This window comes from Eschrichtius robustus, chromosome 1 (genome assembly GCF_028021215.1).
Source record: "Eschrichtius robustus isolate mEscRob2 chromosome 1, mEscRob2.pri, whole genome shotgun sequence".
NCBI classification, from domain to species: domain Eukaryota; kingdom Metazoa; phylum Chordata; class Mammalia; order Artiodactyla; family Eschrichtiidae; genus Eschrichtius; species Eschrichtius robustus.
This window is the reverse complement of record NC_090824.1, coordinates 74,390,361-74,403,275: the sequence shown is the minus strand read 5'-3', so window position 1 is coordinate 74,403,275 and position 12,915 is coordinate 74,390,361. Positions and strand designations below refer to the sequence as shown.

General features: G+C 44.5%; 1 protein-coding gene across 1 annotated transcript in view; it reads right to left on the bottom strand.

Annotated features, from left to right (window-relative positions):
• Positions 1 to 11,689, bottom strand: part of SLC7A8 (solute carrier family 7 member 8) — a 55,712-nt gene extending 44,023 nt beyond the window's left edge. Inside the window, exon 1 of the mRNA XM_068547650.1 lies at positions 10,746 to 11,689. Coding sequence (XP_068403751.1) covers positions 10,746 to 10,896 — 151 coding nt within the window. The 5' untranslated portion in view covers positions 10,897 to 11,689. The remainder of the gene's footprint in view (positions 1 to 10,745) is intronic.
• Between the last annotated feature and the right edge of the window lie 1,226 nt (positions 11,690 to 12,915).

Here is a 12,915-nt window from a genome sequence, read left to right as displayed (position 1 = left end):
ACAGGGTAAGTTAGTAGTAACTGGATTAGAACCTAAATCTTCTGTCACAGCCTTAAGCTTTTCCCTGAAAATTGTCAATTTTACATGCTCCACCCTATAGGCAATGAGAATGGTTCACAGAGATGCTTATTAAAGAACAGGAACACAGATCTGATTCTTTCCTTCTATTGCAATACCACGTTCAATGATGATTTACAAAATGTTCATGTCCATTACCTTACTTGATTCTCACAGCTACTTTCTTGGGTGCACAGGGCAGGCACTATCATCCCTATTTACCTTTGCAAAGACTGAGGTTCAGAGAGGCGAAGAGCCTTGATCAAAGTCACATACTGCATAGGTAGCAAGGCCTGGACGAGAGGCATGACCCTGGACTCCTGGCCCAAGGGTTCCTCCTACTCCAAGCTGCCTCTTCTCTACAAATCACACAACACACACCTTAACTGCAGGGCTTTTAAACTTTACACTGTCCAAATGAGGGTTATCTGGAGTGGCTTTGAAAGAGGAAAACTGGGGGCTTCCCTGGTGGCGCAGTGGTTAAGAATCCGCCTGCCAATGCAGAGGACACAGGTTCGAGCCCTGGTCTGGAAAGCTCCCATGTGCTGCGGAGCAACTAAGCCCGCGTACCCCAACTACTGAAGCCCGCGCGCCTAGAGCCCATGCTCTGCAACAAGAGAAGCCACCGCAATGAGAAGCACACGCACCGCAAAGAAGAGTAGCCCTCGCTCGCCGCAACTAGGGAAAGCCCACGTGCAGCAATGCAGCAACGAAGACCCAACACAGCCAGAAATAAATAAATAAAATAAATAAATTTATAAAAAAAAAAAAAAAGAAAAAGGAGAACTGGGAAAGGGCTTTTCTACCTTGGCTATGAACTTTTCTTGATGAGAGGTTGGAAGAAAGTTGATTATGGCGGGGATTTTTTTTTCTCCATTGTTTTCCTCTTAGACTCATCATCTACAAAGCCATTCAAGAATGAGATGCCCAACTGTCTGGTAGAGCCAAGGTACTGGAGGTCAGGGTTTCAATCCTCTCTTTCATCCACCCCAATTGGGAAAATAACCATCCCATCACATAGATCTCCTTTAGTGAAAAATCAGTCCTAGAATGCCTGGACAATGAGGTCCAGCTTGGCTTGTTCTGGCAAAGAAAAGCCAAGTGAACCACTCCATTAAAAAGGGGCCAAGTTGTATTAGTGGGCAAGTTGTCACTAGAAAAACTGCTGGAATTGAGAAAATCCACATTTGCCATGAATAACTGCTGACTTCACCTGTGGGCAAATACCCATGTGATTCCTATTAAGGCCTTACTCACTTCCAGGCCTGTCCATGCTAGCAGGCTGTAGCCATCAAAGAATTTCCTAGGGCATGGAATTACAGACTTCTAATGCCCAACAGACCCTCAAATCCAAAAGGCTTTGGCCTTCCCTACTGACTCATGCTCGTCTTGGAATCTAGCCAGAGCTTCTCCTGGCCCTTGGAGATTCTGTCCTTTTCTATGATGTCCAGAGAAAGCCAAGGTGAACCTTCTCTGTGCTTCTCCCACAAAGTGGCTGGGAGGGTCTCAGGATTTTCAGGACTAGGGGAACAGCATGGAAGTAGGGTCAGCATATCGAGGCCAGGCTTTGATCCTCATGGCAGGCCTGGAATCTCACCATGCCTCTCACCCTGTGTCCACTTCCCATCAGGATTGTACAAACAGCTACCTCAGGGTGACGGCTGGTCAAGACTCCGACACACACCCTGTGGTGTTGCCATCTCCTGCCGAACAGAGATGTGGAAGACGCTCTAGGACTCTGCTGGTTCGGATTCCATGCTAAAGAGTGAAATGGGCGCTAGACTTAGAGTCGGAGGAGCCACTGAGTTCTTGCTTTGCCACTCATAAGCCGTGTGACCTGAATTTTTCTGAGAGCCCCTACTTCATCTGTTAAATGGGAATACTTGCTCCTGCCTTGCCTACCTCACAGGGTTGTTGTGGGGATGAAAGGCGACCACACATGCGTGGAAACACTTTATAATCTGTTTAATGCCAGCAAATATAAGGAGCTACTAGGATTTATAGCGGTAGGGATAGAGATAATCTCTAGAAGACACCAATAATGGTCTTGCTTTGGAAGTTTGGCTCTGAAATAGCACTGCAGAGCCAGGACCATGAAGCATTGTCTGGGTACAATTTTTAGATGCCACAGGTGGGTGGCCAACAGGTAATTACATCTCAAGAAGTATTTATTGAGCACCCACTCTGTACACGCTTGCTTTGAAAGGTAATTGGGAAGCACTTGTTCACACATGGACTTTTAACATAATAGATGGAGCCAACCACCACCCACCAGCCATTGAAAGACAGGCATCCTGGCCTGAGGGGCTAAGAGTGCTAAGCCCTCAAAAATGACCATTAAGGATTCACATTGGGCTTCCAGCATCTCCCTGTCTGGTTGGGAAACCAGGCACCAGCAGTGAGAGGCTTTGTCTACCTCAGTGGTTCTCATCCAGCGGCAATTCTGCACCATCTCCCCACCCTCAGGGGACAATTGGTAGTGTCTGGAGACATTTTTGGCTGTCACAACTGGGGAGGGGGTGCTACTGGCATCTAATGGGTAGAGGCCAGAGATGCTGCATGGGACAGCCCCCCAAAACAACAACGTATCTGGCCCAAAAGGTAATAGTGCCAAGGTTGAGATAAGCCTGTCATCATCTGGTTAATTCCTAAAGTCCTTTTCAAATCTGAACTTAGATGAGATTTGGGTGCTTGGTGTTTTGTTTGTTTTTTGCTAAGTGCAAAATTTATTGTTTATGAGAATAACTCATTTTTAAGCTAAAAAATTTTTTTTTCAACACACAACATTATATTTACCACCTTAACCATTTTTAAGTGTACGGTATTGTTAAGCATATTCAGGGACTTCCCTGGCGGTCCAGTGTTTAAGAGTCCACGCTTCCACTGCAGAGGGCGCAGGTTCGATCCCTGGTCGGGGAACTAAGATCCCGAATGCGGCCAAAAAAATAAAGCATATTCACGTTGCTGGCAGACAGATCTCTAATGGATGATCTGGCTTTCAACGAATACTTTCTAAGCACTTACCCTGTGACAGGCTGAATACATGGGGATGTGAAAATGAGAAAGACTCAGTCCCTGCCCTCAGGGAATCGTGCGGAGAAGTGAACATGATGCAGGTGGACACCCAACTGACACCACCAGGGAGAGCAGAAGTTGCATGAGCGCAATCATGACTCATGACAAGATGTTAGGGATGGAAAAGGTCACCGGCGGAGGCTGTTCAGAAAAAGCTTCCTGGAACAGGGGAAGCACAAGAAGCTGATGAGTAAGTAGACTCAAGTCAACAGAGAGAAAAGGAAAAGCACTGGCTGCTTGATAAACAGGTCAGACTTGGGCTGAATTGGCCAGTTCTTCCCATCACCCAATCAACCTAATCTAACCTACGTTTCTAAACCAGAATTAGTGAGTGTGGAGGTGGGGTGGGAGTGGGGACTGGGGGAAGAGGGGGTGGTGGACGATGAGCTTAAGGAGAGAACGAAACTAATATTTACTGAACATATAACATAGGATACCAGCCTTATTTTAATACTCCACAAGAAATTTCTATTTTACTGATAATTAACTTGTTCCAGGTTACCACGCTTGTAAATAGAGAAGTAGTTTAAAAATCCAGGACTATCTCCAAAGCTCTTCCTGTTCTGTGATATCATCAATGATTCCTCCCTTTCCACAACATGCTGATACAAATCATGGAAAAATTCATTCTATGCTTCCTACTTCCAGCATCAGGGCCCACTTAACAAATGTCTCCTTATCCCTAAGGCAACCTGACCTGGCTGTATCAGCTGCTGAGTAAACACCCTATGCAGAATTGTACTCTAAAGGGGCAGCTAAAGCACTACGCATCTCACAGATGTACAAACAGACACCTTGAAAATCTATATACAGTGAGAAAAGTACACTAACAATTCTGCAGCAATGGAACACACTCTGGGTAATCGGCCTTCACAATATGCTGCTCAGTGTGAGGTTGCCCAGAACATCTTAAGGCATAATGTGAAACTCTCTCCCCAGGAGTGACGTCACTGGTAATGCTGAAGATATTTACAGCAGGGAGCAAACCAATGGGAAGACTCATGACCATGTCGAACGATGAGGGATGAGATGCAATCGATAAAGCTTTTCAGCTCAGACTTCATTCATTCTATAAATAAAACAGCTTAAAATAGACTTGAGAGATAATTTGGCTTCTCAGAAATAAAATTTACCAGTGCTTAGCACAGGGCCTAGCACATAATGCTGAATGAGTGTTTGCGAAATGTTACAATATGGGCTGATCCGAATCCTATGACCAGCAGCCCCTACCCCTGAGCCAGGGAGCTGACTGCACTTTGCCATTCCAGATGTCCAGGGAGAAGAGCCGGTGAGGGGGTGAGGGTGGGGAGGGCTCTTTTGCAGGCAAGTTCTGGGAGGGGAACAAGGCATGATCCTTCTTGCTCTGTACGCTCAGCTGGGAGTTAAAAATTAGAAGGGATGGACTCCTAACTTTCTGTTGTTTGGGGTGGTTCAGAATATATTCTTGGGATTATTTGCTCATGCCTGCTTTTTTGATAACCCCTCACCACTCCCCCCAAAATAACAACCAAACAACAAGAGCAACAACAGACATTCCTGAAGCATTTCTTTGCAGGCAGCTGTGCTGCTGGATTAACCCTCAGAGGAAAGCAGAAAACCTTGGTAGCTGGGCAACTTGAAAGCCTCATCCAGTATGCCCCATACCTCCATGCCACTTCAGTAAGCTGATTTAATTCAGAAAAAGTGATACATATGGTGCTGGCCTCTCTGAGAAGGTCATCTGATCTGGGTACAGGGTGTTTTTGTTGTTGCTGCTTTTCTAAACAGAATGGGCTGTTTGGTTCTGTTTCTTGGAACATATTTTTTTACCTGCTGGGTTTCTATTTTCTTTCCCTAACCCTAAGTGTCTCCTGCTGGCTCCTGGCAGGAAGCAACAAGATCCCTGGTTCCAGCCGCCCTGAGCTCCATGCTGTGGAGCATTTTGATTAAGTCCAGTGGCTTCAGAGTTCAATGACCTGGGTGGGAATCCTGGCTCTGCCACTGTTCAGTTATCAGTTACTTGTTCATTCAATCCCATCCTTTCTATCACAGTACTTATTTCATGGGATTAGATGAGAATATTCATAAAGCACTGATCAGGTACTACGAATTGGGTGCGTAGTAGTGCTCAGGAAATGGTAGCTACTTATTATTATTATTATTACACCGCTGGGTATAGCGTTTCTCTATTCACTAAGATGTGTTTGGTTTTTTGTTTTTGTTTTTGTTTTTTAGTATTTGGTTTATTTATTTATTTATGGCTGTGTTGGGTCTTCGTTTCTGTGCGAGGGCTTTCTCCAGTTGTGGTAAGCGGGGGCCACTCTTCATCGCGGTGCGCGGGCCTCTCACTATCGCGGCCTCTCTTGTTGCGGAGCACAGGCTCCAGACGCGCAGGCTCAGTAACTGTGGCTCACGGGCCCAGCTGATCCGGGCCCAGCTGATCCGCGGCACGTGGGATCTTCCCAGACCAGGGCTCGAACCCGTGTCCCCTGCATTGGCAGGCAGATTCTCAACCACTGCGCCACCAGGGAAGCCCGATGTATTTGTTTTGACAAGTGTCCTAATTGGCTTCTGTCTCAGAGTTTTCTTTGAGAACAATGACAGTTTTAAACATGTTTTCATCATGAATGAACCAAATGCTAATCCTTCCATGTTTAAAAAAAAAAATTGAAGTACAAACTCGAGAAGCAATTTTCACACTCCAGCCTCTGGTTAACATCCAATTGACATCTGGGGGATTAGAAAGCTAATACATCAAATTAGAGACTAAAATGTAAAATTTTCTAAAGTGGTGTAAAAACACACGGGTCTGAAAATCTTTTGGACTTGAAATATTTCCAAATCAGTCCAGTGCCATTTCAGTATGGTTATACCTATAGCCACACTTCTTTGTTGACAAATAGCCTTTAAAAGAAGTTTCCCCCCAACTTTTCCAGCATCAGACATCCACGGTCTTTCCAGACTCCAGTGTCAGGGTTATGGTCCTGCATGTCCCACTGCCCCACCACACAATACACACCAGCCTCCCTCCTGCCTCTCTTGGTTACCAATTAGAAACAGGGAATGGCTAAGAGCTTTGGCTGTGGAGTCAGACCATCTCAGTAGTCAGTTGTGTGATCCCAGGCAAATTACTTCCCAGCTCTGTGACTCAATTTCCCCATGTTTAAAATAGAGTTACAGAGACTCCCCTAGTGGCACAGTGGTTAAGAATCCACCTGCCAATGCAGGGGACACGGGTTCGAGCCCTGGTCCGGGAGGATCCCACGTGCTGTGGAGCAACTAAGCCTGTGCGCCACAACTACTGAGCCTGCGCTCTGGAGCCCGTGAGCCACAACTACTGAGCCCACGTGCCACAACTACTGAAGCCCTAGCGCCTAGAGCCCGTGCTCCGCAACAAGAGAAGCCACCACAATGAGAAGCCCACACACCGCAACGAAGAGTAGCCCCCGCTCGCCGCAACTAGAGAAAGCCCGCGTGCAGCAACGAAGACCCAATGCAGCCAAAAATAAAATAAATAAATAATAAATTAATTAATTAATTTAAAAAAATAAAATAGAGTTATAATACCTATTTCCATAGGACTGTAGTCAGGATTAAATAAGGTAATATATGTAAAGAGTTTATAGCACAGGAACTGGCATTTAGTAAGAGCTCAATAAATACTATTTTTTAAACATCTTGTTAGCTGAAAGAGAGTGGTCTAATAGCTAGACCTGCATCCAATATTGCTCTGCAGCAAATATACCAAGGTCCCCCATAAACATACATTGTGCTAAAAACAAAATGGTCTAACAAATCATGAATCTTTTCTGTAGCCTCTGTAGCTGAACTAGTGCCTTCAGACCTAGATTCTGGGTACATACCTAAATACATAACTGATATAAAGTGACCTAAACAGCCAGGAACTCTGTGGGCGCCTCTACCATGGCTTCAAAGAATGCTGGTCCAGAGAGGAAAGGTGTGCATGTGGGAGAGTTAACGGGAGCGTGGTCTGTGCTGATCACATCCTGCAGTAGCTGAGCCAGCGCACCTCAGGCTCCCCCACAAGGGTTCCTGCAGCTGTTCCAGAACGGTACCTTCTTCCACTCCCAGCCGATTGCTCAGTTCTCATTTATACTGGGACACTTCCTCGCCTGGAACGCAACACTAACTGCTTCATCTATAAAAACAAATAAGGACCTCTGCCCAGGATCTAAATGAAAACACCTCTTTTGGGACATGAAAATTGAAAGAGTAGAGAACAATGCTTACAAGCTTGATTCAGGATTCAGACAAGCTCTAGGTTTGAGTCTTCAATACTTTTCAGCTGTGTGACTTTCAACAAGTTGCTTGTCCCTCTGAGCCTCTATTTTCCACCTGGAGGAAGGGCGAAGAAGTGCCTACCACACGGGATTATTGTGAGGGATAAATAAGACAATGTATGTTTGGTAACTGGACAGCGTCTGGCACATAATAAGTGCTTAATAATGACAGCTATTAACAGTAGCTTTGATGGCATCAATTAATGAATTTTGCTGCTCCTTCATACTCTCCTTAGATTTGGGGGTGACTCCACGTTCATGGAGAGATCTAAGTTCACCTGTTGCCAACAGGTTTCCTTGGCCAAGTATGTGGAGAGCAATAGCCTGGTTAGATTAGGGCAGAGGTGATGTTAGAAAATTAAAAACAGGTCAACCTCATTTCCAAGTTGATGAAATTATTCCCGGCTTAAAGATTTTCAAGCCAGGTTCCCAAGAGCCCTTCAGATAAATACTTTTTATTACTACTGTCTTCAGATTTTTGTCCAAGGCTCAATTAAATTCAACAGTCATTTGAGTAACTGTTTCATGTCAGGGACCCTGCTGAGCACTACAGATTCAGAGACGTATATGACACATTTTTTTGCTCAAGGAAATAACAGTTTAGTCATTTTCCATCTACCTGCCAAATCTCCCAGAATTATCTTCTCTACTCCATCTTTCTCCATGTCCTTCAAGATGCTTCTTAATCTAGTTCTGGGTGAGAACTTCTCTCTTTGTGCTTCTCACCATTCACCTAACTTTGTCCTCCTTACACAGCTCAACCATATCATAAATTTTCAATGTTCTCTGTCTAATGCATATAAATCTCATCTCCCCAGTCAGGTTATAAATAATTCTAGGGCATGAGTCTTCTATTAGTTCATTTTATGTTCTTATAACACCTGCCATTTTGTTATTCCTACTTTAAACCATCAACGATGATTGTGAGTGAAATTTTATGAGGTTTTATGAAACATAGTTTAACTTATCCCTTTAAGTCAACTGGATATGAGATAGATTTGGGGCAGTTGCTACTTTCCCATACCTCATGACCTGATTCACTTAGGAAATTTCCTTTCTCTTTTTGCCTTCAAATTCTCTTCCTTCCACAGTGTTGACACTGCACACCAGATCACTGAATTCCATGTGAAAAATGCCATTTCTATTTTTGCATTTGGTCTTGAAAAAACTTGAATCACTGTCATCCACTCGGAAACCCCTCTAGAGGACAGGGCAGCTACTCAGCACATTTGTAAATCAACAGCCACACAGGAGGGGAAATGGAAAGGATTTCGTCTCCACATCAGCCTAAAGGGGAAATGTGTGTCTCAGCTTAAATGGAGATACAATCGTGACTATTAACTGTACAAGGACTCTTGCACTTTGGAAAAATATCCTGATTTCTCTGAAATCACATATTTGGGATCTCTTTTCACCATAGACTACCAGAGTTATTATTCTGGTTGCTATAATACCAATGGGAGCATTGGGACTATTCTTATTGTGAAGTGCTATCCATGAGGCTGTGGACAAATCAGTAGTAGCATTCACCCAACTAAAACTATACCTCTTATACCTGGACACTCCCATTTCTTCATAGTCTTAGACAAACGTTAAAGAAAGAGACAAAAACAAGCTCAGTATATAGGAGAATATTCTCTACCATTGAATACCTGCACATATGTAGGGGTGGGTAAGCAAGGCTGAGGCAGGAAGGAGGTCTGATTGTGCTTGTGTGTATGTGGGTGTGCGCTCTGTGTATAAAACAGAACCTTCCCAAAGGGGGGAAAATTCGTAATCCTCTCAGTCAAACTGGTGAAAGAGGTAACAGGCTCTGGGCTATTTACAGACCTTAAATTGGCATGTGCTGTACATATTGAGTACTTTGCTGATCTCATTTTTTAGAGCAACTGAAATAAAGGAGAGACAGAAAAGGTAATGAGAGATTCAAATCATGACTATAATTGTTTAAAATAACATTACCTTTCTTAAAACTGTAGATGCCTGGAAAACCTCCCAGAGTCAGAGAATTAGATAAAGTGGGATTCCACTTTGAAAGCAGAGTAGAGATAACATGATGTGTGAAGGCTGGGTGTAGAGGTGAAGAGGACTATCTGAATACTGTACTGATTTTATTTGATTTCAAGGGTGTTTTCCAGTGCCGCCATTGCTCAGGTGCCAAAATGCCTCTGTGCTACCATGAGGACCATGGGGTTATCCAGGTGCTGTGGTCACCAGGACACTACATGCCTTCAAAAGGAAGTCTGCACAGAAACCTATCTGGCCTGACTGTCCCATGCCCCTTTCTCTGGGAAAAAGGTAAAGCCCTCTACCAAAGACAGCAGAAGAAACTCTCACCCTCTGCAGTGAGGACAGTAATGAGCCATTGCCCATCGATCTCTAGGGCCTCTCTGGAAAGAGGAATATGTGTTGTCTCGAGATGGAGCCATATTTGGGACCCCCTGCCCAGTAGAGTGCAGTTAGGGGATTGGAGTGGCCTGCACTGGCACTCTCGGGGACACTCAGGCTCCCCCAGTTTCAAAGCCTCCCAGCCGGACTCCCCATTCTAGTTATTCCCATTTCCCTTTGAGAACCTCACAGGGTCTTCCGTGGATGTTAAGAGACATGGATGTTACATGGACTCCATTAAGCAACGAGAGAAACTGCCAACTACACATTTACAGAAAAGCAAAATCTGTCTCTTCTTTTCTTCCATAATATATTTCCTCATCTGTGAAATGGGAATAACAGCCCTATCACATGTACTTTGCCAAGAGAAAGTGCTGCATAAGGTGGAAAAGCTATAGAAAGGCAAAGCATTCTTATACTGCTGTTTGTAGCTATTTTTATTATTACACACCCCCTAGGCCCATAGTCTCATATAATGTAAACAATGAAACAGCGACTAAGTATGTCTCAAAAGCCAGTCCACAGCCTGCTAAGGAGATGGCTGCAGGAAAGCTTGTTAAAAATCTAGGTTCCCCAGCCCTACCTTAAGTCAACTTGAATCAGAACCCTCAAGTGTGGAGCCCGGAGACCTATATTTTCAACGAGCTCCCAGGCAACAATGACCATCAGCCAGGTGTGTGCCCCTATTTGCTCCATTCCGTGAACACTGGACAGAACTTCTCAGCCGGGTTTGGAGGAAGAGACGTATGACATACAGCACTTCCTATACCTCTCAAACTTGACCAGTGGGAATAGGTTACAGCACAGGTGAATGACAACTCTTTTCTAAGGGAGCAGGAAGCAGAAATAGTGCTTTATGGGGGTTGGGGGAATGAGGGGTTAAGGTTCTACAAGAGGACCACCAGACGGGGAGGAGTGGTCGGTGGGGAAAGGAATTGGACTCACCTACAATGATACCACAAGCACTGACCAATCCAATCTCTTTCTTCAGGGCCACTCCGCCCCCTCCAGAACCAGTCTCGGGGCTGGCCTCCGGCTCGCTCCCACCTGGGTGGTTCTTTTCAGTGTTGTTTCGGTGCCTGGCTCCTTTTTCCATGTTTCTCAGTAGGATTTCAACCTCCGAAAGGTATCTCTCTTTCTAATGCATATGGGTGTAAATATATTTAGAGAGAAAGCCTTTCAAATGGAGACGTCCTTTTCCGTGATGTGATAAGGACCACTCCTACCCTCTTAAAAAAAAAAAAAAAAAAAAAGACCCAGGCAGATAAAAGAGAAAAATGAAAATATTCCTACTCTGCCTTGACACTTTCTTGTCATTCGTGCTTACAAACAAGGTAAGTGTTGTTGGGGGCGGCAGGGGGGAGACATAGATATTTAAATATAAAAATAGAACTGTACCAGCTACTCCGGCTGGAATTCTCCTGAAAAAGGATGTAGCTCTTCAGAAACCAGGACCTTTCTGCAATGTGTACCAGGCAGTGGCTTATTTCAGATGCTTCAAAGAGGTAGTCCGGATTTCCCTCAGCTCTTCCCCTAAGAAAACAGATTGTCTTTACCTCCCCTTAGCCTTTTTTTTATGATGAGGATAAAAGTAGTTTTCATTAACTGACAGGAAAAAAGGCAATCTTCCGGTACTCTCTTCTCTCCCAGAAACAACAACTGTGGACCCGACCGGTTTGCTCTAGGTCCTGTTTCCACCTGGCGTGGGTTGGTTTGCTCTAGGTCCTGTTTCCACCTGGCGTGGGCTGCTTTCCCCTCCCCGTCTCCTGCCTTCCGCTTTCTCCAGATGTCCTCTTCGGTCTCGCTTGTTTTCTTGTCCCTGTTTTCCTTCTTCCGATCTCCGTCCTCACGGTACAGACTGCCCCATCTCCCGTGGTTACAGGAGAGTGGCTCTGGCACAAACGAACGTGTTCCCCTTTTAGCGAGGGGTTTTATGTGCTGAGCTAGCTCCGCCCCCACCTCCTCCGTTCCTATCCATCCTCTGTCTCCTCCTTCCTGCTCAATGTAAATAGCAGCACACAGCCCCCAAAGATCACCGAGAAGATGGATTAAAAGATTTCTCTTTGCAATCGATCGGCTCTCTTTTCTCCATCTTTCTCTTTGTAAGTAGTGGAAGTATTAAAAATCCTCCCATGTCGACCGTTCCGGGAGAGTTCATGAGCTGGTATAGCATTACAGGTCTTTCAGCAGATGCGGGCTTTATAAATAAGGCACCGGTTGTGCAGACACTTTAGCACCATCAGAAATACACTGGCGAATGTATTAAAATATTTATGTCTGGAAGATTTGAGGATACAGGAGAGAAGGCTGTAGGGACATTATCTTCAAGTATCTGAAAATAGGAGGAAATTCAGGGCGGGAGAGGGGAATGGAGAGAATTAAGAATAATGGAAAAGAGGTTCATTTAGTATAATTGTGAGCAGCTGTGAAGAGTAGCGTGGAAACAAAATTACCCGGAAGAGGTGGTAGCCTCAGCGTTCGCAGCTTTTATTTAGTGTTATCTGAAACAGGGGGGGAAAAAAAAAAGACCCCCCCACTCTGGTCCCAGGAAAGAATGATACAAAATCTGGTGGAATGGGGCCTTTCACAGCTTCTAATATTTTTGCATCTATAAATTATTAGAAAGGCAGACTGGAGAGGGGATGGGGAGTTATAAGCACCTCTCTGATCATGAAGCAGATCGTTGATGTTAAGAGATGACCTATTTCCATACTGATCCTGTATCTTGGCTTCTGTGAAGAATTTTACCCAGAAACTACTGCCTTACGTGAGAGCAATGACATCTATTTATAATTGCAAAGTACTCTGAAAAAACCAGCAAGAAGCAATATAGCAGACAACACTGTAAGTCTAAAATGAAATTATTTTGAATCTGTATTACGTACATTATGCAAAAGCACTTGATTTTAAAGTGAGTCTAAAAAATAAAGTTCCCCAAGCTGACCACTAAGTACAGAAATTGGCCTCACTTTTTGCAGAATGTTCCAAAAGATTTTGGATTTTAAGGGAAGTAAATAATTCCTTAAAATGGGGATGGTTGAGCTATTGTAGGAAAAGCTTTTCCACATGGGGTAAAGTCCAATCAGCAATCTTTTCCACTTCGCCCCTTGACCAC